Source organism: Nicotiana sylvestris, chromosome 9, assembly GCF_000393655.2.
Source record: "Nicotiana sylvestris chromosome 9, ASM39365v2, whole genome shotgun sequence".
In the NCBI taxonomy this organism is placed as follows: domain Eukaryota; kingdom Viridiplantae; phylum Streptophyta; class Magnoliopsida; order Solanales; family Solanaceae; genus Nicotiana; species Nicotiana sylvestris.
In genome coordinates, this window is record NC_091065.1 from 85,166,796 (window position 1) to 85,188,979 (window position 22,184).

General features: G+C 37.2%; 1 protein-coding gene across 4 annotated transcripts; it reads left to right on the forward strand.

Moving 5' to 3' along the window:
* Positions 1 to 858: 858 nt before the first annotated feature.
* Positions 859 to 13,080, forward strand: LOC104216169 (methylcrotonoyl-CoA carboxylase subunit alpha, mitochondrial). 4 transcript variants are annotated; one of them, XM_009766171.2, is made up of 16 exons: positions 860 to 1,266; positions 2,754 to 2,875; positions 3,927 to 4,074; positions 4,306 to 4,443; positions 4,627 to 4,722; positions 4,795 to 4,854; positions 5,883 to 5,975; positions 6,046 to 6,157; positions 7,386 to 7,490; positions 8,292 to 8,428; positions 8,546 to 8,780; positions 8,869 to 9,026; positions 9,128 to 9,244; positions 11,390 to 11,632; positions 11,742 to 11,837; positions 12,778 to 13,080. In XM_009766171.2, exons 1-16 carry the CDS (start codon positions 928 to 930, stop codon positions 12,781 to 12,783), a joined length of 2,205 nt encoding a protein of 734 aa, XP_009764473.1. In that variant the 5' UTR covers positions 860 to 927; the 3' UTR covers positions 12,784 to 13,080. The 4 variants fall into 4 exon arrangements, 3 of the variants coding, with proteins under 3 accessions (XP_009764473.1, XP_070012699.1, XP_070012701.1); XM_070156598.1 differs by lacking the exon at positions 12,778 to 13,080 and having other exon boundaries at positions 11,742 to 11,990; XM_070156600.1 differs by lacking the exon at positions 12,778 to 13,080 and having other exon boundaries at positions 1,129 to 1,266; positions 2,767 to 2,875; positions 11,742 to 11,990.
* Positions 13,081 to 22,184: the final 9,104 nt, after the last annotated feature.

Sequence of the window (22,184 nt, forward strand, 5' to 3'; positions counted from 1 at the left end):
GTACAAGATGATGAAATTGAACGAAACTTCTGTAGTGTGAATTAAGATGTCAAAATTTTGTTAACTAAAAAAGACCCTTATAAACCTAAAAGGAGAAATTTATTTAATACTCTAATATGAATGGAGTTGAAAATGAAAAAAACTTTCCTAGTGTACATCGAATGTACTTGATTTTAGAGTCGAAAGGAATTAAAAAGTAAAAGTTCTAAATATTAAAAAATAATTAAATGTGTATTCCAAAATAGTAGGGAATTAATTAAATTACTATTCCCAAATAGTAGGAAATTAACTAAATCTCTATTCCTAAATATTAGAAAAATAATTAAATGATTATTTCTAAATATTAGGGAGATAATCGAATGACTATTTTATTTAACGTGGACTCTATTTTAAAAGAGTAAAAAAGACAAACGACATTTCGCTAAGGGCATTCGTGCTTTTAATATAATATAAATAAATATAGATAAATTAAGCATCAAGTTTAAGAAGAAAAGGTACTATTTAAATTTTTTAAAGTATATGATTTTAAATATGCATAATTATATGACTATAAATATTTAAAGTTACAGTATTACATAATTATTACTATATTTTATGATTGTAAAGTTTCTCGTTAACGGTGAAACAAACAGTTTAATATTTAATCACTTTCGAACATAAAATATATTATTTTTTACAACAAACAGGTAAAGAGAGGATAATTATTGCTTAATGAAATAAAATATGAAAATAATGTTTGAAGTCACCCATGGAATTTAAATTTTAAAAAATGTAAAAAAATAAAATAAAATAGTTACCAAACATTTTAGAAGTAGCTATCTCTAAAACGGGAAGAGCAGCTATAAATTTAGGAGTAGTAGCAATTTCTTCTTTAAGCTCTCTTTCAGTACTCCATTGGACCACACCACACAACTATTCCTCATAGCAATGTCGTTAATGGCTTTTCTACTCCGGCGGAAAATACACACAAAACCCCACATTTTTCATCAAACATTACTCTACTCCACGGCACCATCAATAAAGAGTTCCAATAATCAACGAATTGAGAAAATACTGATAGCAAATAGAGGCGAAATTGCTTGTAGAATTATCAAAACCGCTAAAAGATTAGGGATTCGTACCGTCGCAGTTTACAGTGATGCCGATAGAGATAGCTTGCACGTGAAGTCCGCCGATGAGGCTTTTCGAATTGGTCCTCCCCCTGCACGTTTGAGCTATTTGAATTCTTCTGCTATTATCGAAGCTGCTAATCGATCAGGCTCTCAGGTATATGCCTCAACATATATCTCTGATTCTCTTCCTTGATTATGTACCTTATCAGTTGAGTGTGTGAGGACATGATCACTGTCTTCGCATTGAATTATATATAGTTAAAATGATTCTTAAACTTGATGTGATTTTTTTTACACCTTCAATGTTATTTAACATGTCTAGACTCTAGTTTACAGGTTGCTAATAAGAGGTTGTTACATGTTCCTTACTTTGTCCCAATTTATGTGGCATACTTTTGTTTAGCCTGTCCCCAAAAGAATGTCATATTTCCTCATATGGAAACAATTTAACTCTGAATTTACAATTTTACACTTAAGTTAGATGATTCATACACAAATGTCTATGGCTTATTATAGACCACAAGTTTCAAAGTTGTTTCTTTCTTAAACTCCGAGCCCAGTCAAACACCGCTATATAAATTGGGACAGAGGGAGTATTTTGTGGGTGATTTGAGTGTATAAAAGTTAAACTCGTTAAAAATGTACATGCTAATTTCTAGGTGATCTGTTCATTTGGTTGTTCCAGAACTTTATTCTTCAAGCAAGAACTCGATACATTAGTATACTATTGTTTATATGGGATGTCAGTGTAATATATATGCTTCTCATTTCTTATAACTTTTTGGTTGTTCCAGAACTGTATTCTTCAAGCAAGAACTTGATACATTAGTATACTATTGTTTATATGGGATGTCAGTGTGTAATATATATGCTTCTCATTTCTTATAACTTTTGGGGATTGGTAACACATAAACCTGGTTAAAATATCGGATATGAAAGCAATGCACATTTTTTAAACTTTAATGGTGGAGATATACAGCGTTACAAGTCATTATTGTACTTACCAATATACATCTCTAGAAACCACTGACTTACTGTTCTTTTTTAAGAGATATAGGGACAATTCCATGATTATTTTACCTAGCTATACAACTTATGAAAATATTTGACACGTACACCACATTGTACTTGCTCAGTAAGTGTTCCAGATCCAGCTATGACTTGTGTTAACGTTGAATGGGACTAGATGCTAGGCTTTGTCATGCTATGGCATCCACAAACTCTGTTGCTTGGACTCTCCAAAAATGTCCTTGGATGTGTACCGGATCCTCCAAAAGTAGTGCATTTTTTGAGGATCCGACACGGGTGCAGCAGCATTTTTGGAGAGTCTGCGTAACATAGTCCTCAAATATGTTATTTCTTAACTAGAAAACATGGCCTTATGTTATTTCTTAACTAGAAAACATGGCCTTTCTTGGCAAGATTTCAAAAAATCTAGTTAATACAATAAACATACTCATTTCTATGATTTCTGTAGACCTTTTCTTTCCTTGTTCGACTCATGATAATTCCATGTTCCCTGTGGTTCACATATTTAAACTTGTCGTACTTCTAAATTAAACTTTCGGTGGTTAATATTTTCCAACACGTAACCATTCAGAGAGGATATCTTGTTTATATTTCTGTTTATTTTATAATTAGGCTATCCACCCAGGTTATGGTTTCTTATCTGAAAGTGCTGACTTTGCTCGACTTTGTGAGGATGAGGGTCTCTCGTTTATAGGACCTCCTGCCTCTGCAATCCGCGACATGGGTGATAAAAGGTAGAATTCACTGCATTCCACTTGTTTTCATGTTGTGCCTATATTTTTATCAAGTTAATTCATGCTACAACAGTTTACTCATTCAAATTGCTAGTTCTAATGTTTGAGGGAGATTCAAAGGCATAACTTTGAATTAGGATTATGATTCATCTTAGGAAGTTGCTCATGCCCTTTTCAATTTTAGCAGGAGAAGGAACTGGGTAAAAAGTCTTGTGTAATGGGAAGAACAGAAGATCTGTGTTTGTTTATCTCATTCTTTTGTTTATGAATTTTCAACTTTTTCCCACTTTTGGATTTGGACAATCATGTTTCATCTTGCTTTCTGTTTTTGTACTGATATGGTTGATTTAAATTTTTGAAGGAGCTCGCGATGTAAACTGGCTGCATTAATTAATACTTGAATAGATGGGTAGTAACTGTTTGCACCAGACTCAAATTTGCATCTACGGCAAGCATTTTGGCTATTTAAAGCTTCTAACTGTGACATTTGGATTAACATGATTGCTGTTAGTGTTTGTGCGGGACTGCAATGTTCGTTTATGCTTAGCAGCAAGCCTTAGTGATTGTCTATGCACAGATAATTGGTTTTTAAAATTGATCCAGCCTTAAGCGTGTTTATGGGGGAAGCACCACATTTGCAAAGGTCACGTGTGCACTATACTAACATGGAACATGACAATAATTCTGGCAAGACTTATGAGTAAATTCTAGTCCTATATCACCTGCATGTGAATAATAAGTTCAGCTTTTCCCATTATTGATTAAGCAATTGGCTTAGAGGGTGTCTATATGACAAGGTTAAATCACATTGCATCGACCAACTAGCGTTTTGGCATGCAGCTCTATGAAATGATTTGTCATATGTGTCTTGTCTGTGAGTTCTTATTTGGCTGGGGTTTGACAGCATTACTTTAAATTGATAAGTTTATAGCCTTAATAGCACTGCCAACTGCCAGCCTTTCCATGAAGTTGTACTTTAGCAGTGTCCAGCTGCATTTGGCTGCTGACAACTCATGCTTGTTTCCCTTCTTTCTCTGGATATTTCCTTCAGTGCTTCAAAGAGAATTATGGGTGCAGCTGGGGTTCCACTTGTGCCTGGATATCATGGTGATGAGCAAGATATTGACTTTATGAAGTTGGAAGCAGACAAGATTGGGTATCCTATTTTAATTAAGCCAACCCATGGAGGTGGAGGGAAGGTCTGCCTTCTGTTAACATGCTACTTTTTTTGCTTAAGGAGTGCAAACTTAAGTTCAAGCTTCTGAGTTGTGCGATCCAATCTTATTGTGTACGCCATTACTATTAAAGAATTTAACATAAGAAGAAATCTTATAATGGCAACGAGATAGCTAAAGTATGTCTGAAAAAAGGATCTTGTTTATCTTATTCCATAGTAGAAAGTTACTGTCTGCTAACCTGTTTAATTTCAGGGTATGAGGATTGTTCAGAGTTCGAATGAATTTGCGGATTCATTCTTGGGGGCCCAACGTGAGGCAGCTGCATCATTTGGTATAAGTACGATCCTACTGGAGAAATATATTACTAAACCAAGACACATAGAAGTCCAGGTAGCTCTTTGTTATGTTTTATCGACTGCTTGATATTTCAATTTTTTTTTTCTTGTTAGTGAGATTAAAAGCGAACCCCAACTAGCTTTAGATTGAGGCATATTAGCAGTAGTTGTTGTATTTTCCTGTCTTGCCCTTTTACTTTATCATTATAATTCCAGTTTGCTTTCATTTATATGTTAGATATTTGGGGATAAACAAGGTAATATTATACATCTCTATGAGAGAGATTGCAGTGTGCAGCGAAGACACCAGAAGATAATAGAAGAAGCTCCAGCTGTAAGACTTTTGTTATTTTCTTAATTTCTCTTGAAGTGTCCTAAAAGGTTGACAAGACTTTGTTATCCGCAGCCTAATGTGAGCTCTGACTTCCGCTCCCACCTGGGTCAAGCAGCTGTATCTGCAGCTAAGGTGAGATGAATTTGTCTATTTCGCTGTGCAAATTAAGTGGTCTTATCAATGTTGTCTAGCTTATTGGCTGCTAACTTTTACATGCATTTACTTTTTATTGACTGAAACGGAATTATCTGAAATCCAGAAAATTGTCTGCTTATGCATTAATACATGTGCACGAATCTCAATTACTTAGAACATGACACTGCATCTTGTGGCAAACTTTGGAAATATTAAAGCTAGGAGTAGGAGGTGATATTACCGAGAGGGCTTCATATCAGTTGGTAACAGAAGGCTAGAGTATGTTTAGGCGGTAACAGACGAAGGGCATTTTTGTGTGTATGTTTCTTTTTGATGGGCAGGTGAAGATAAAGTTTTTTGTGATTGAGGGCCATATGCAAATAACTCATTTTTTTACAAATTAAAGCAATGTATTTTAAGGCTAGCAGGGGAAGAAATGGTTGATGGCTTTATTGACTTGAAATACAGACTGTTAAAGCTCATATCACTACACTTCGGATGGGATTATGCTAACTCAGCATCGTGTTACATGATAGTTGCAGTCTTTGTCTAAAACATGGTTGAAGCTTGATATTATAGTAGGGAATTAAGAGCTCAATTTACTGCAAGATTAACCTGCATCCTTGATTAATAACTAGTTTCTTTTTTTTCTTTGCTAAATAGTTTTGTAATCTTTATTTTGTTTTTTACTTTTTACTTGGAAAAGCATCCTACTATGTTGCCACCAGATGACCAATAAGACGAAAATTTCTCAATTTTTCCTCTCTATCATATATTTTCCCTCTCTGACTCTCTCTCTCTCTCTCTCTCTCTTATGTGTAACGCGATGAGTTCCTATACAGATTCTGTTACGGTAAAGTTAATTCTTGATCAATTAGTGTTGTTAGCCTTCTGTTTGGAAGAGATTTGCTGTAGAAAAGCCTCTCATATCATACTATGTTCCTTAGTGTTAACTGTGCAAATCTTTTTTCTATATTGTTCTCAATTGTTTTCCCTATCTGACAGCCCCTCCATTATGTTTGAAGGCAGTTAATTACCATAGTGCAGGAACTGTTGAGTTTATAGTTGATACAGTATCTGGACAATTTTATTTTATGGAGATGAACACCCGTCTTCAGGTACTTTTGTTCTGTCTATTCCTTCCTTTCTAGTTGCAGTGGAGCAGAGGATATAATCACTCTTTGTCAGGTTGAGCATCCTGTTACAGAGATGATTGTTGGTCAAGATCTTGTGGAGTGGCAAATACGTGTTGCAAATGGGGAGCCTCTTCCCTTGACTCAGTCTGAGGTGCCATTTTCAGGTTAGAGTTTACCCTGGTTAGCTTGCTTTATGGTTTTCCAAATTTATTTACAAAGTGGTAGTATCAGGTAGAGTCTTGACCTGGAAATACCAAGACTGCGTACGACTAGGTAGCAAGTAGCATGACAGTAATATATAAAGTTGCCTGTTTACTTCCCTGGAATGTAAAGATGTCTTAAGGAATTGTGGTTCTTGGATGGTAAATTGAAAATTGCTTGGACTCGGAACAATTTTATTCCATTACATACTACAGCATAAAAGTTTTGTTAACATTACCCTGAAGTTAAAGTTGGAGATTGTTTCATAATAGTGAGTGGTGTAGAAAATAATAAGAGATCTTTTTTCTTTCACTTGTATTTTTGGTCTAAAGAGATAATACCATGTCGTATTGATAGTTGGTCAAACTTTGGTGGAAAGCAATGGATGACTCGTGCAAAGTCGCATGCACATCTTGTACTTTTCTTTTTTGCACCAACTTGGGTTTTCTTATGAAATTTCTTGACTTGCATAAAAGGATAAATACTTGAATCAGTACAACAATCACCTGTGCAAGAGGTTTAATTGATACATCAGTATTCTTTTACGAATAAAATAAAATAGCAATTTATGGTTATGTCGTAATATCGATAGCTACTCAAAGGCTCATCTGAATTGAGAAACCGTTTACTGGAAATGATGCCTTGATTAATATAATATCATCTTTGTGACATAAGTAGATCCACTAATGGTCAGTGATGAGCTTAACTTTTGGTGATGTTGACATTTCTCTTGTCTTTAACACCACAAGCCCAATCAAGTACTTAATGCCTTGATTCATATAATATCATCTTTGTAACATAAGTAGATCCGCTAATGGTTGGTGATGAGCTTAACTTTTGGTGGTGTTGACATTTCTATAGTCTTTAACAACACAATCCAAATCGAGTTCTTAACTGACAGAAGGAAACTGTGTTTGATTATAGCAAAAAGTTGTTCTTCCTGTTTAATGTAGTCGATGATGGAAATGATCTGGGAAATTTTCTGTTTCCAACTTGGACTAGCACATATGAGCTTAATATAATAAGTTATTACTTACCAGTGGAATTTCTTCATGAAGAATTGTCTCCGAAGTAAAGTGCTATGGGAAATTCTTTTTATTACTAGAAACAAATATGGGAGTTTAAATTAAAGTTAACCCTAAAGCATACTGGAAAATTCTTAGATGTTAACATTTGTCATTTCTATGCCAGGTCATGCTTTTGAAGCCCGAATTTATGCTGAAAATGTTCCAAAAGGATTTCTTCCAGCAACTGGTGTTCTTCATCGTTATTGTCCTGTTACAGTTACATCAGCAGGTGCAGATTCCATAGTATGAGCATCTTATTTATGAAAAGTTACATAAGGCTCTTTAAGTGGGTTGTCACTGAGGGAACAGGATAGAGCCCTCAACTTCTCAAGAGGGAAACTAGATATTTGAGCAGTTTTTATCTTCTTATCGTATCAACTGCGCTTTGTTCCTTGATTTGTGTAGATTGTTTGTCTAACCCTACTAGCATCTTAAATGTGAAACAAGTTTCCATTTAGAGGGCATGATCCATAGTTGCAAAATTTACAAGCTGATGCATAACTGCTTCCTTGGTGTTGAATAGGAGTAACAGCCACTTGCTACCATTCTCAAATTTCTGAAGATTTTATTGTCTATGAAATGTGTTATATATATATATATGTTAAAAAACATGAATTGCTATATTGAAATCCCATCCGCTCAGAAAAATGTATGCAATGGCTTTCCACGATATCACTGCCTTTTATGTCAAATTGTTATATGGAATCATTTGTCTCAGAATTGACATTGGGTCTCTCTCCCAGCTGGATTTCCTTTTACACTGCCTAGCCAAAGGCTCTTCAACTTGAGGTAGTAGTCAATTACTGCAAGGCCTTTGAAATATCAAGCCAGCTTGTTCAATTTGCTGATGGATATCATAACATATTTACTAAAGCTAGTTGCTATAGTTTAATGAAGTTCTGAGACTAGCCCATTTAGGATTCTCTGCTGATCATCATCTATCAGCTTAATTGCCTTTCTGAATATGCAACTGCTACGTATTGTTAAGCTGTATATTTTGCACTCGCATGACTTTAATACAAAAATGCAGTTAGAGTTGAGACTGGAGTTGTGGAAGGCGACACAGTAAGCATGCATTATGACCCCATGATTGCAAAGCTAGTAGTATGGGGACAAGACCGCCTTGCAGCACTTATAAAAATGAAAGATTGCTTGTCAAAGTTTCAAGTATGATTTTTTTCTTTTGTTCTGACCTATTTTGCCGGTATTGACTCAGATAAATAGTTTATAATCAAGAATACTCTAGTAATTGAGATCTAGTCGTGTTCATTTTTTTTAATGAAGGTTGCAGGTTTACCTACCAATATAGACTTTCTCATTAAGCTTGCCAGCCATAGGGCTTTTCAAAATGGTGAAGTAGAAACTCATTTTATTGAGCGGTACAAGGATGATCTGTTCATAGATGGTGCCACTTCGATATCAGCGCAAGAAGCTGAGAGTGCTGCCAAACATGCCGCATCCATTGTAGCTGCATGCATTTGCCAAAAGGAACTTGCAACATTGAGGGATAAGGCTTTTGGTGAATACTAAAATCTTGTTGTGTTTTGCCAAAGCGTGCTTGGTCCTTACTGCTGATGCAAACTTTATTGATCTGTTCTCGTAAGCAGGAGGCCTCCATTTGTGGTATGGTAATCCTCCATTCAGAGTCCATCATTTTGCTAAGCGAAAAGTGGATCTTGAATGGGAAAATCAATACAATAATAGCGGTTCAGATCTTTTGACAGTCTCCATCACCTATTTGCCAGATGGGAAATACCTAGTTGAGGTAATGGTAATTTCTCTGTTTGATATAATTGAATGATTGTAGTCGAATTTCTTTTTGCCTTTCAATTTTTCCATGTGCCGCAAAATGATCTATATCTTTAGACAGGAGAAAGCAATTCCCCTGGTTTGGAGATCCAAGTGACACAACTAAGCAACAATGACTATAGAGTTGAAGTCAATGGTCTATGCCTGAATGTCTGCTTGGCTGCTTATTCCAAGGTAACACCTTATATTTTAGGTCTTTATTTTCTAGCTGTCCTGGCATACATACTGATTGAAATGCCGCAGAACTATGTTAGGCTGAGGCTGACCAACCTTTCTTCTTTACCAAGCATAGAAATAATCATTCCGAATGCATGACAGAATCCTACTCCCTCAAAAAGGAGCTTATCATACAGCAACAACAACTATGTCTCAGTCCCAAAAGTTGGGATCGGCTATGTGAATCCTCACTGATCACGTTTCTCCATTTAATTCCATCTCAGGCCAACATTATACAGAACAAAAATAAAATTAAAAAGGTGCTTATCATAATATTTGAAAAATTTGCTCGAAAGTTCTTATAAAAATTGGAGTTGTTGGAACGCCTAACATAGCTTGTTCTCCTCCCCCCCCCCCCCCCCAAAAAAAATAGACATACATATGTACATAAATACGAGCAAAATTGGAAGTTTAAGTTAAATTATTTTCATATTTAGAAAGTGGTCATTCTTTTTAGAACTGACTAAAAAGGAAATATGTTCACATAAACTTAACGGAGGGAGTAATTGTTTTCGTGGTAGAAGTACATACTTGCTAAAGAATTGAGATAAAGATGGAAAGCTTGTGTTAATTTGATGAACAAATGCCGGTTAGCCAAGGTATGGATAGGTCAACAAGTAATCTCCTAATCCTACCTACTCTTTATCTCATAACTTGCAAGTCTGCAACAGATTTAAACTCTGAAGTTTCAAGGTTCAAGATTGCAACACATTTCACTGTTGAACTACTTTAATTTGTTAATTCATAGGCTTTACAAGAATTAACTGGTACTCCTAACTTAAATGGCATGCTTTCTATTTTAGGTCGTCTCAAAATGTTCAGATTTCCAATAACATGTTTCCTCTCCCCCCCACAAATTAAAGTTTGTTTTCGAGCTGTCCCAAAAATATGTTCACTTTCCTAGAAGAGAAGCTTTTCGGATGCACTCTTCATTAACTTTACAGTACTTTCTTATCAAAAACGATATGATGGGATCTATCTAAATAATAAGAAAAGGTTCAGATTTGAAAAGTTAACCCATGATCCGTCCATATTCAAGTACAATCTGCCTTAGAAGCCATGTCATATGAAAGTAGAACACCTAAATAGGATGGCGGGTGAGTTTGAAATGTTTATAGGAATATTCCAGATAAATATGAGTGCAGCTCAATTTTAATCCGGCATATTCCAACGTGTTATATTCCAAGTATATTGTGGTCCTTCCAAATACTTTTCGGAACTGCTTGTTCTCACTTTCCCCTCAATTATAAAGAGACCATTTGAGGATTGTAATCATTCTCAGATTTATCGTCCAGTGCTATATCATATTAGTAATATTAGTAGGAATAGCAGTAATTTAACAACCAACAAAATGACTGTCATTATTTATTTCATATTGATGAAGCAGAAAAACATTCAAATGTGTAGTCACATAGTATTGGACAATTTTTGGATCCTCAATATCCAGTTATCCATAACAGTGTAGATGTTTTAACCAGTGTGTTATTTAAAAGCCATCTTTTTAGGCGATGAGTGATGAAGCGATGTGAAGCGAGGGATTATCACTTCATTTACGAAGCCACATGCTTCATAGAATTGTGTGCTTTGAACGGTGACACATGATGTGATCCCAATGAGTAGCTGTTGGTTCTTTGATTCTCAATGCTGAGAAGTTGGATTAATAGATGCTAAATTTAATCATTATAGTACTGCATTTGTATTAGTTATTTTTTAATGTTGTATTAGTTATTTTTAGTGTGCGTTTAACTTCTTACTTTTTGCTTCAAGCCCCATGGACTTGTTGCCTTTTTGCGGTTTTTCACTTTTAAAAAGAGTGGGTTCAACACCACTTCCCATCTAGTCTAACCAATAAAAAAGGGAAAAAGAAGAGATAAGGATTAACCTTCTAGTGATCCCAGGTGTAGATTTTTTTTCCAGGGAGAGTTAATATGATGTTAGTTAGTCCACTAAATACATTTTGGACTAAAGATAAAAGGGTTTGAATATCTTTAGCACATTTTATCTTGGTTCATGAGAATTTGATGCCCCTTGATGGAGAGTGTAGTGGTTGCTATTTGAAAGAACTTGATCAATATTGAATTAGCCAAACTTCCATTTTTGCAGGATCAAATTGAGCATATTCACATCTGGCAGGGCAACTGCCAGCATCACTTCAAACAAAGGATGGGCCTTGAAATCTGTGATGATGATGAAACAATAGACAAGCCTGCTCGCATGGCAACATCTTATCCTTCTGGCACAGTGGTTGCACCCATGGCTGGTCTACTGGTTAAAGTTTTGGTGGAGGATGGGGAGAAGGTTCAGGAGGGGCAACCTTTGTTGGTATTAGAAGCAATGAAGATGGAGGTTTGTATATCACAACTGCAACTTAAGATTAGAATCTCCTGAGTGCTTTAATTGTTTTGGCTGGTTTTAATTTATCACTTCCGCTTCTCTTTACATTGTCTATGAGTAGCATGTCGTGAAGGCACCATCTAATGGTTATGTAAGAGGGCTCGAAGTTAAAGTGGGCCAATCGGTCCAAGATGGTGTTAAACTCTTGGCTATCAAGGTTAGTCTTCTCTTTTAAGATTCATGGCCTAGGTTTTGCATTTACATTTCATAAATATTGCATAAATCATCTCAAACATTGGGAACACACATCAGGCTGTTATGGCATTTTCAACATTCTGGACATCAAGCAAAACTAGGATATATATGCAGAAAATGCTAGATATTCTGCATTTTTATTGATGAATGAATTTCTTGAAGAGAATTGAGCACCTGCATACTTTTATCCTGATAACTGGTAACATAACAAAGCCACAGAAGAAGTGGCTTTGGCAAAGCAAAAGGGAAGTGTGTGTGTGTGTGTATATATATATATATATATATATATATATATATATGCACGAATACACACACACACACTTTCTTGATGTGCTTAGCCAAAAATATCCATGCACATGATTCAGCATGTTTAGGTGGATTGTCTACTTTACACAACAAAAGTGAGAACAGTGTTCTTAATCTATTTACGTACCTTTCTCTGCCCAATCAACAAATACTATGATTCATAATATTACTCCAGAAAAAGGTCAAAACATCACTTTGAAGACCTGCAAAATTTGAGTCAACCAGAGCTAGCTCCTTGTACCTAATGTCTTTTCTGTTTTCAGGCTCACCTCGTATTTTACCAGAGCTAGCTCCTTTTATCAAATTGTCTTTTCTGTTGTTAGTCTCACCTCGTTTTTTACCTCTTTGTGTTAACCAAGCTCATTATTGTCCTTAACACTGATGTCTTGCATCTCTGTTTGGTGGCCACTACTAATCCTTTTGGTCCCCTGTTGATTTTACAAAACAGATATCTTAAGACTAGTGCAGTCTTTTCTCTCTTGTGAAGAAGTATGTTTGTTAGAATTGACATTCTTTCATGTTACTTCAATATCATAACTATATCAGCATATAATGATGAAAGGATATGCTGAATTAGTTGTTCTAATCTTGGACAGGACTAAAATTTATCAAGAGGCGGTGACAACATCATCCTAGACAAACTGTATATATGACCTTCCTATGAGGACTGTACATAGGTATAAGAAGAAAAACATTGACGTTTATAAGAAAGAGGAATAACAACATTGATATGTAAACATCTTGGAGTTTCGTCTACTGTACTTCAAATATGCTTACCTGTAAAATAGAATCTTTCCAGCTCAAAAATTGTCTGGATTAGTGATAGATGATCAATGGTTGCTCATTCATTGCTAAGATATAAGTTGTTCTTTATGATTAGTTCCGAAGGTATTTTCTGAGTATTGCAAGAAAAAGGTGTGCTTTGCTTCATCTTTTTTCTCCTGCTCTTCTGTCATTTTACGTCATTATGATGCTTAGTTCATTTCCTCTTTAGTTTTGAATTCATTAGTGGAACTATTCCATGGAAGAATACTGTGGTTTTGCTGTCTTGCTGTTTGGAGACTCCACTTTTGACAAACAATGTAATCATAATAGTTCTATCCCAATTCAGACACATCTATGCAGCTTGTATTCTTATTCTCCTTGTAACTTTTGGATATTCTCCTAAGCACTACGTCTTTCTGTTTCATTTCTTTGATCTATGTGCATTTTGGTGTCGAGTGTGTAAGGACAACGAAACCCAATGAGATAGTATAAAATAATCATGGAAGGTTTGCAGGTGTTCATAATAAGTTCTCTATGGATTTTGACTTGAGAAATACCCAGATGCTAATGAAAGACAGAAAAACATGAGAAACAAGCGTTGTGCTACGATAACCTCCAAAGGTGCGCTTGGTCTTGACGGAGAGCCTAGTAAGGGTCCTTATGAGAAGGGAAGTGTTACAATGACACATAAAAGGATATGTTCTCTCATGGTTATCGAACAAGTGATGGGAAACTAGCACAATGAATTCACTAACTAAGGAACACAATTAACACATGTTGTGGAGGTGTAAAGAAAAAATACACATTTGTTATGAGCTGGACATGCTTCTGCTATATTAACTCCCAACTGCAATACACGACCACGTCACGTGCAACCACAATACTAGGAACAAAGTGAGCTACTTACTGCAGGATGTCCCAAGTGGACACGAAAGTATACTAATATGGCGACACAAGTTCTTCCTATGATGGGGATGCGAGGATCTGAATTTTTTTCTGAGAGACTTTATGCACACGGTGAACATTCTGATTGACATGCACTGATATGATAGGTGCTAAGGTATGCTCTTATGTTACTAGACAGTGAGAAGGTTTGATGATGATACTCGCAAGAGAGTAGAGTGACTGTTAAAACCATAGAAACCATATACACCAGTGAGAAAAAGAGTGACTCGAGAAGGATCGCAACACTGGGATGCTTTACATGAAACTTGACACCACATAGGTAAACTTTACGATGGTGCATGCATAGGAACAAGTTGGCAGATGTTGTCCATTTAAATAAAATATCCTGTAAGAAATTCATCAGGTACAGTCCCTTGATAAGAATTTAGGAAAAGTAAGTGGGAAGTATTAATCCTAGAGTCATAACTCCATTTAAGGACACAATTATAGAACTTAATTCCACAAGAATGTAAATAAGATGATTTGTAATAGAGTGGATTCACGAATAATGCATCTCGCTCAAAGAGTCGATACATGCGATGTTTTGTTATTCAACACCTTGTTAAGACCATGTTTATGAGAATTCATCAATATGGATGTACATATACAACGAGTAGAAATTTTAATTTGACTCACTTAATGACTTTAGGTTGATAGGGCAATAGCTTAATCGATACCCCTCAACTCTACATCCATAACGTACGTAGGTAACATACTGATATACTACATGATCTGGTGGTGCAGAGACATTAATAGGAACAAGGGTACTCCCCTTATCAACAAGTTCTACCAATCTCTCCATGGCTCGATACATTCTTCTAACAAACTCTTGGGCAACCTCTCCCAGATTCAATGGTGGGGTCATTCCCTCCTTACTGCTTCCATAATCATGAATTTCTCATCTTGATATTAAGACATAGACTGGAAATTAACTCCCTATCTTGAGCTCTACTGCACGATTTGGAGTATCAAAGAAGGGTGAAATTCCTAAATATCCGAATAGCCTCAAACTTATAGATGTGGTCGACTACACACCGATAAGAAGGACTCTACTAGACACGGCTCCGAGACATCCCCGGACACTTTAAAACCTTAGGCTCTGATACCAAGTTTGTCACGCCCTAAAATCCGAGGAGCGCGAACGGCGCTCAACCTAGTACACCCGACTGAGCAAGCCTGTTAGGTTTCATACTACCCAAATTCGTCTTTGAATAAAAAGGAAATTTACACCATTAATCAAATTCTATAAACATGTCATTAACAATTTCCATTTCATTTCCATTAGCAACTTCGTTCACAATTTTGAAGATATTACAAGTTTTATACATCATTGCCAAACATCAATATTTTTACTTTAATTCCAATACCCGACACTACCCACAACCTGTCTACGGAGCCTCTAAATACAACTGAAGAGTAATATGGAAATGCCGGCAACAAGGCTCCGGCTATACCTCAAAATACAAAGTACATGATAAACAACGATACAGGACCCCAGAATGAAGTGGGGCTCACCAAGTCAGTTGAAAGGAAGATGCATCCCTAGCTGCGACCAACACTGCCTGCTATGGAACCACCTACATCCATTTAAAGATGTAGCGCCCCCGGCAAAAGGGACATTAGTGCCGTCGAATAGCATTAGTATGTATAACTAAACACCATCTCAATAGAAAGAACTTTCATACATGAACAAAGAAATCATAAGTTTTCAAAAAAAAGCTTTAAACAATCACCACGTCATCAATTAAAAGGAATCACATAGCTTTCTCATAATTTCCATACCTCTAGGTTGGGACATTTCAAAACTTTTCATCATCATTCACAATACCACCGCTTTATTGCGTAGAGTCCGATCATGGCTCGATCGGCTAAGCCGCCTCATTTGAGACTTTACCTCAATCACTATTTCATTATCACTTTTCGGCTTCAATATCAACACATTACTACCATGTGTGTAGCATGGTGTCCGATCACGGCCCGATCAACTAAGCCGTCTTACCAAGACGTTACCTCAATCACAATTTTATTCTCACTCTTCGATTTTAATATCAGCACAATACCACCATGTGTGTAGCATGGCGTCCGATCACGGCTCGATCGGCTAAGCCGTCTTGCCAAGACATTACCCTTTTCCATTAACCATCTCACTTCAATATTTGTTTCACATATATTAGTTCATCGGCACTTGGAGCCACAATTATCTCATCATGCTTGACACTATGCCACATTTCATAATTCGAGATATTTTTCCCCTTATTTAACATCAATATCAATTTCAACAACAAGCCATTCAATCCAAGATGTCAAGTACACATGAGAGGAATCATGAATCATGGGCATATACAATATTTCAGAAATCATACACCTCAAGTTCATTAGCAATGGAACTTTAAACACAAAGGATTCTTCCAAAAAGGAGGGGACACACCAAACCACAATAGAAACACACATCAAAGGCATAAATTGTGTACAAAGCCTTTAGGGCACTTTATTATTGAAGTCGTTTATGAAAAGTAGAGTCAAGGCTCATTTCATAATCCATTTCTTATTTTCTCATGTCATAGGCATCACCAGGCCCAATTATAACTCAAGTTCTCGACACTTTGGCCACACTCTATTTCCCAAATTCATTTGATTTATTCCAAACATCTTTATACCTAGAGGATTTCACATAGTTTGGCATAACAATCTTAGTTTTAAATCTTGATTTGAAGTCTGGGCGTTTCAACACATGATTCATATTATTCGCACATCTTAAAATTATCAAGGATATCATATTGATCACATTGAGGCTCACCTTTCACGTATACCTAATTGCAAAACCAATTCATGTGAAATAACAATCAATACATCAATCCAATTTTAGTCTTTCAGCATTTGCACAAACACCAACGGAGCTCAATTTCTAAGAAGAGGGGTTTTTAGCCATACATACCTCAAAGAGCTTTTCCTTAAGTCACTACAACGTTCCAGAAATTCTAACAATCCCAATCTCGTAGATGAAGAACATGTGATTGGGTTCTTTGATTCTTGAAGACTTGAGCAAGAGATGTGTGATTATGAAGCTAGGCTCCTTCTCTCTCTTTCTCTCTCCATATGCCCTCAATTCTCTCTAAAATCAGTAGAAAATGACCCCAAATGAAGCCCCAAAGACTATATATTAAAATGGGTTCGGGTTATAAAAATAGGAAAAATAAGCCTCCGAATTCGGGTCTGCGATCGCAGAATGGACCGCAAAACAAGAATGTGGGCCGTAGAATGCATCGCGAATTAGGTGCCCAAAACTGGACAACATTGGCCCAATCTGCGACAGATCTGCGATCGCAGAGCAAAAAAATGACATATTTGCGATCGCATATTCGACACAGGATCGCATTTTTCCAGCCTTTGGTAATTTGATCATAACTTTGTGTAGGAATGTCCAAATGACAAATGGTTTGAAGCGTTGGAAACTAGTCTCGAAGAACTATTATTTGATAGGTTTTTTATCACATAAAACCTTATATATATATATATATATATATATATATATATATAGATATGCTCGTTCAAATTAGGGACTTGTGCGAACTCATTTGGAATTTTAGCCTATTGTGAAATTTTCCAATTTGACTTAGACTTTGGCCCTTCCTTGGAGCCCAAATTACTTACCATAAGACTTTTACACTTATTTACCAAATCCAATTGATACCCATCATGTTAATAGCACATAAAAATATTATAATTAGCCTACCTGGCACTACGAAATTCTAAATTACTTAGTGAAATTTTCTGGGGCCTTACAAGCTCGGTGAGTGGACTTCATTAATTGTAGTTCGAGAAATTCGGATGGGGAGGTCAACTAGTGTGGGTCGCAACTGAGGGTGCTGATTTTCAGGTCAAAGTGTATCCCCGCAGGCTAAACTTGAGCAGAGTTCGATCTGGGCCAATGACTCGAGTGATAAATCGATAGAGAAGATGGTAGAGTTGGAGAAGGCCGTCGAGGCCAGGATGGCATCTTCGGCAAGGATGGCATCATCGGAGGAGGTTATCCGCGTCCTCGGATATGGACGGGCGAGGATACCGAATGTTGATTCGGGCGCGGTCGCCGAATGTGAATTCGGGCGAGGAGACCGAATGTTGATTTGGGCGAGGTCGATAAATGTGATTTCGGGCAGGGTCGCCGAATGTGAATTTGAATTCGGGAGAGGAGACCGAATGATGATTCGGGTAAGGTCGTCGAATATAAATTCGGGCAGGGTCACCGAATGTGAATTCAGACGGGATCACAGAATGTGAATTCGGGCGGGGTCGCCGAATGTGAATTCGGGCGGGGTCGCCGAATGTGAATTCGGGCGGGGTCGCCGAATGTGAATTCGGGCGGGGTCGCCGAATGTGAATTCAGACGAGGAGACTGAATGTAAATTCGGGAGAGACCGCCAAATATGAATTCGGGAGAGATCGCAGAATGTTGATTCAGGCGAGGCTGCCGAGTGTTGATTCGGGCGAGGCCGAAGGTTGATTCAAGCGAGGCCGAAGGTTGATTCGGACGAGGCCGAAGTTGATTTGGACGAGGCCGGAGGTTGATTCGGTGAGGTCCGAGGTTGATTCGGCGAGGTCAGAGGTTGATTCGGACGAGGTCGAAGGTTGATTCGGACGAGGCCGATGTTGATTCGGATGAGGCCGAAGTTGTTTCGGCGAGGCCGAAGTTGATTCAGACGAGGCCAAAGGTTGATTCGGACGAGGCTGAAGGTTGATTTCGACGAGGCCGAAGTTTGATTCGGACGAGGCCGAAGTTTGATTCGGACGAGGCCTAAGTTTATTCTTCTTTTTGGCGATGGCCCTTGGCCGTAGGGGTGTTATTTTAAGCGGGTCGAAATGTTAACCTGTCGTGGTTCGAACGAGGTCGAACTCTTCTTCTTGGCTATGGCCCTTGACCGTAGGGGTGTTATTTCGAGCTGGTCGAAATGTTAACCCATCATGGTTCGAACGAGGTCGAATCTCTTTGGAGCTGGCCCTTGGCCGTAGGGGTATTATTTTGAGCTGATCAAAATGTTAACCCATCGTGGTTCGAACGAGGTCGAACTATTCTTCTTGGCGATATCCCTTGGCCGTAGGGGTGTTATTTCGAGCTGGTCGAAATGTTAAGCCGTCATGGTTCGAACGAAGTCGAACTCTTCTCTTTGGCGCTGGCCCATGGCCGTAGGGGTGTTATTTCGAGCTGATGTCAAAATGTTAACCCGTCGTGGTTCAAACGAGGTCGAACTCTTCTTTTTAGAGATAACCCTTGGTCGTAGGGGTGTTATTTCGAGCTAGTCGAAATGTTAACCCATCGTGGTTCGAACGAGGTCGAACTCTGCTCTTTGGTGATGGCCCTTGGCCGTATGGGTGTTATTTCGAGCTGACGTCGAAATGTTAACCCGTCGTGGTTCGAATGAGGTCGAACTCTTCTTTTTGGCGATGGCCCTTGGCCGTAGGGGTGTTATTTCGAGCTGACATCAAAATGTTAACCTGTTGTAATTCGAATAAGGTCGAACTCCTCTCTTTGGCGAATCATAGGCTACCATATTGTCTGTAGACATCGGAGCGGATCTTTGCATACTCGATTTTTTTTTTGGAGAGTTTCGGGTGTCCTCTGGGGGAGTCCCAGTTTCGTTTAACCTCTGTGTTTCCTGGGTGAGTCGCAGTTCGTTTAATTCCTGCTTCTATTCCACTTAGAGAAATAGTCAGTTAAAACAAAATGAAAGCATTCGTTACCTCGATTTGATCGGTCGACGAGTAGAGGAGTGACCACGTTCCCTTTTCCGGTTATGTTTTTAAATGTAAACTGAAGGAACTTGATTTAAAAGATATACAACCTCTAGAAATTAATGTCGCTAAGAACAGAACTCAAATGAAAGAAAGGATCTATATGGGTGATCCAACTAATTGAGATTAACAAAAAATTATTTTGTTCCTGCACTAAGATTATGTCCATTTGTTTACCAAAACGTGTTTGGTCTAATTAGAGAATTGCATGTCGGTTGGAAGCCAGAAACCTTGAGCTTGTCTATAAATTTTTCAAGTTTGCATTTGTAACGAAAGGGTGACGCTACAACGAGTAGAAAGTGGAATTAGAATTGAATTTAGATTTAGAGGAAATTAAAATTTTAACTAGAAAATCCTCACAAACGGTGCCAAATTATTTGAGCAAAAAAGTATGAGACCTTTTTTGTTAAACTGATTAAACAAGAAGATGGAGGGTAAATCCTAGTTAAGGATAATTAATTCTAGATCCGAAATGAATAATATGAATAGAAAAATATTGCCGAGTATAAATGCTGGCAGTGATTATGGCCAGATTTAATAGCATAAAGAGAGATGCATTAAATAACATTAAATGACAATAAAATATAAATAAAGAAAAAGATTCACCCAATCTTGAGTGAACGAATTCTCTTTTATTTGATAAAGATGAATGATAACAAATAAAAGAACCTTAGGACCCTTTTTGGATCTGATGAAGGTCTGGGATCACATATCCTCTAATCTCTTTAGAGAGATATATTTACATATTTTAGAGAGAGGGAGAGGGTGAGAGAGAGCCCCCTTTTGGGAAGTCTTCTCACCTATTTATAATGGTTATCCATAGAAAATCCTAAAAAAGCACAATTAGAGGATTGAATTGTAAACTAGCTGTTTCATCACTGTTTCAAGCAAACTAGCTGTTTCATTACTGCCTGACCTCGGCCTTATTGATGACTGTCCAACCTCGGCCTTATTGATGACTGTCCGACCTCGACCTTACTGTCTCCGCGTGTCGAATTTCTCTGATTTGGTTTTGACCCATATAATATTAGTCCTAAAAAATTCATTGAATATGTATAAAATTTTAATTTGGAACTCAATAACTTAAAAGATTATAATTACGAATTCATAAGGCTCAAATCGTGGCTCCGCCTCTGGTTATACTCCGATGTCATGTGTGTCAAAACGGCTCTAGACCTGCCAAAAGGGGAAGTTTCTAATTTTCGTTTTCTTCCTTTAGACATTAGATTTTTGCTTTGTCGTTTTCTTTGTTTTTCTTTATACAATGGTTCTTATTAGTGAAAGGTTTTTATTGTTCTCCATCGAATAAAAAGTGATTTGCCACTTATTGTACCGAACTCTCAACCCTTATGTTGGAAGTATAGATGCTTTACCATACGTCCTCGTTACTCATCTACATGAGGTTTCTTAGTTTCACAGTTAACCTTTTTCTCTTCCTTTATCCTTTTCCCATTTGGCACTATAGTGGAGAAAGAATTTAGAACGTATTAATATAGGCTTGTAATCATTTTCCCTTTTTCACTTACTATAGGATTCGCCTACCTACTAATACATGTATTTAGTTGGAAATAAATTAATGCTGCGTAGCAAAATATTGGATTCCGAAAGCTATCAGGACGTCTTTAGCTCCTACGAATATAATCGATAAATCTATGACGTGGTAATTTTTATTATTATTATTATTATTATTATTATTATTATTATTTTGGTAATCTACATGACCGAGTAGTATGACCTTATTTTAATTATCTTTGAGTTCAATTTACTAATCCTTCCCTGATTCCTTATTTTGCCCAAGTACCAACTAGAGGTAACTTGCAGGCTTCTTTTCTCACAACACGAATGGATGATTAATCCGCAGTTTAAAGGATATGTGATTTAATTTAACACAAATAATCTAAGAACAACAAGTAATTGAATTAAAGGAAAACAAAAAAAAAATCAAACCAAACGCGATGGATAATTAAGCCTGTTTTTATGATGAACACTGAAAGTTGGTTCCGATCAAACCTACGGAAACGGGCTCGGTTGCAACTAAATAAATAAGCAGCTGAAGAACACTTTGAACAGTAATTAGAGAACCAAAATTAATTTTATTGCTTTGGTATGCGTGCCAACAATGAGTGAAAAATGAACAAATTGTCCCATTTATATAGTAGGAGAGTTTCAATCCTAGTACAGGTCTAAATAAGGTAAAAATCTTTCTCTTCTAGTAAATCACGATACACAGTCGACATCAGCCGAGATTTGTGCTGTAATATCCGGTTGAGGACGGATATTTCGGTCCCTCGTTTGTCCTTTCTTACCGTCTTTCCTTTAGCCTCGACTCTTCGTTTTGCCCATGCTCGATTCCTTTCATGTTCGGCCATGTTCGAATTTTGGTGCATCATTCATCCCCGAGCTCTGGTCTGGGGAACCCTCGGTTGTACCCGAGCCTGCAATGAACCATGTCATCTCCTATTTCTTCATCGAAAAATTGGGGTAACTTTATCCCCGATTTTATCCG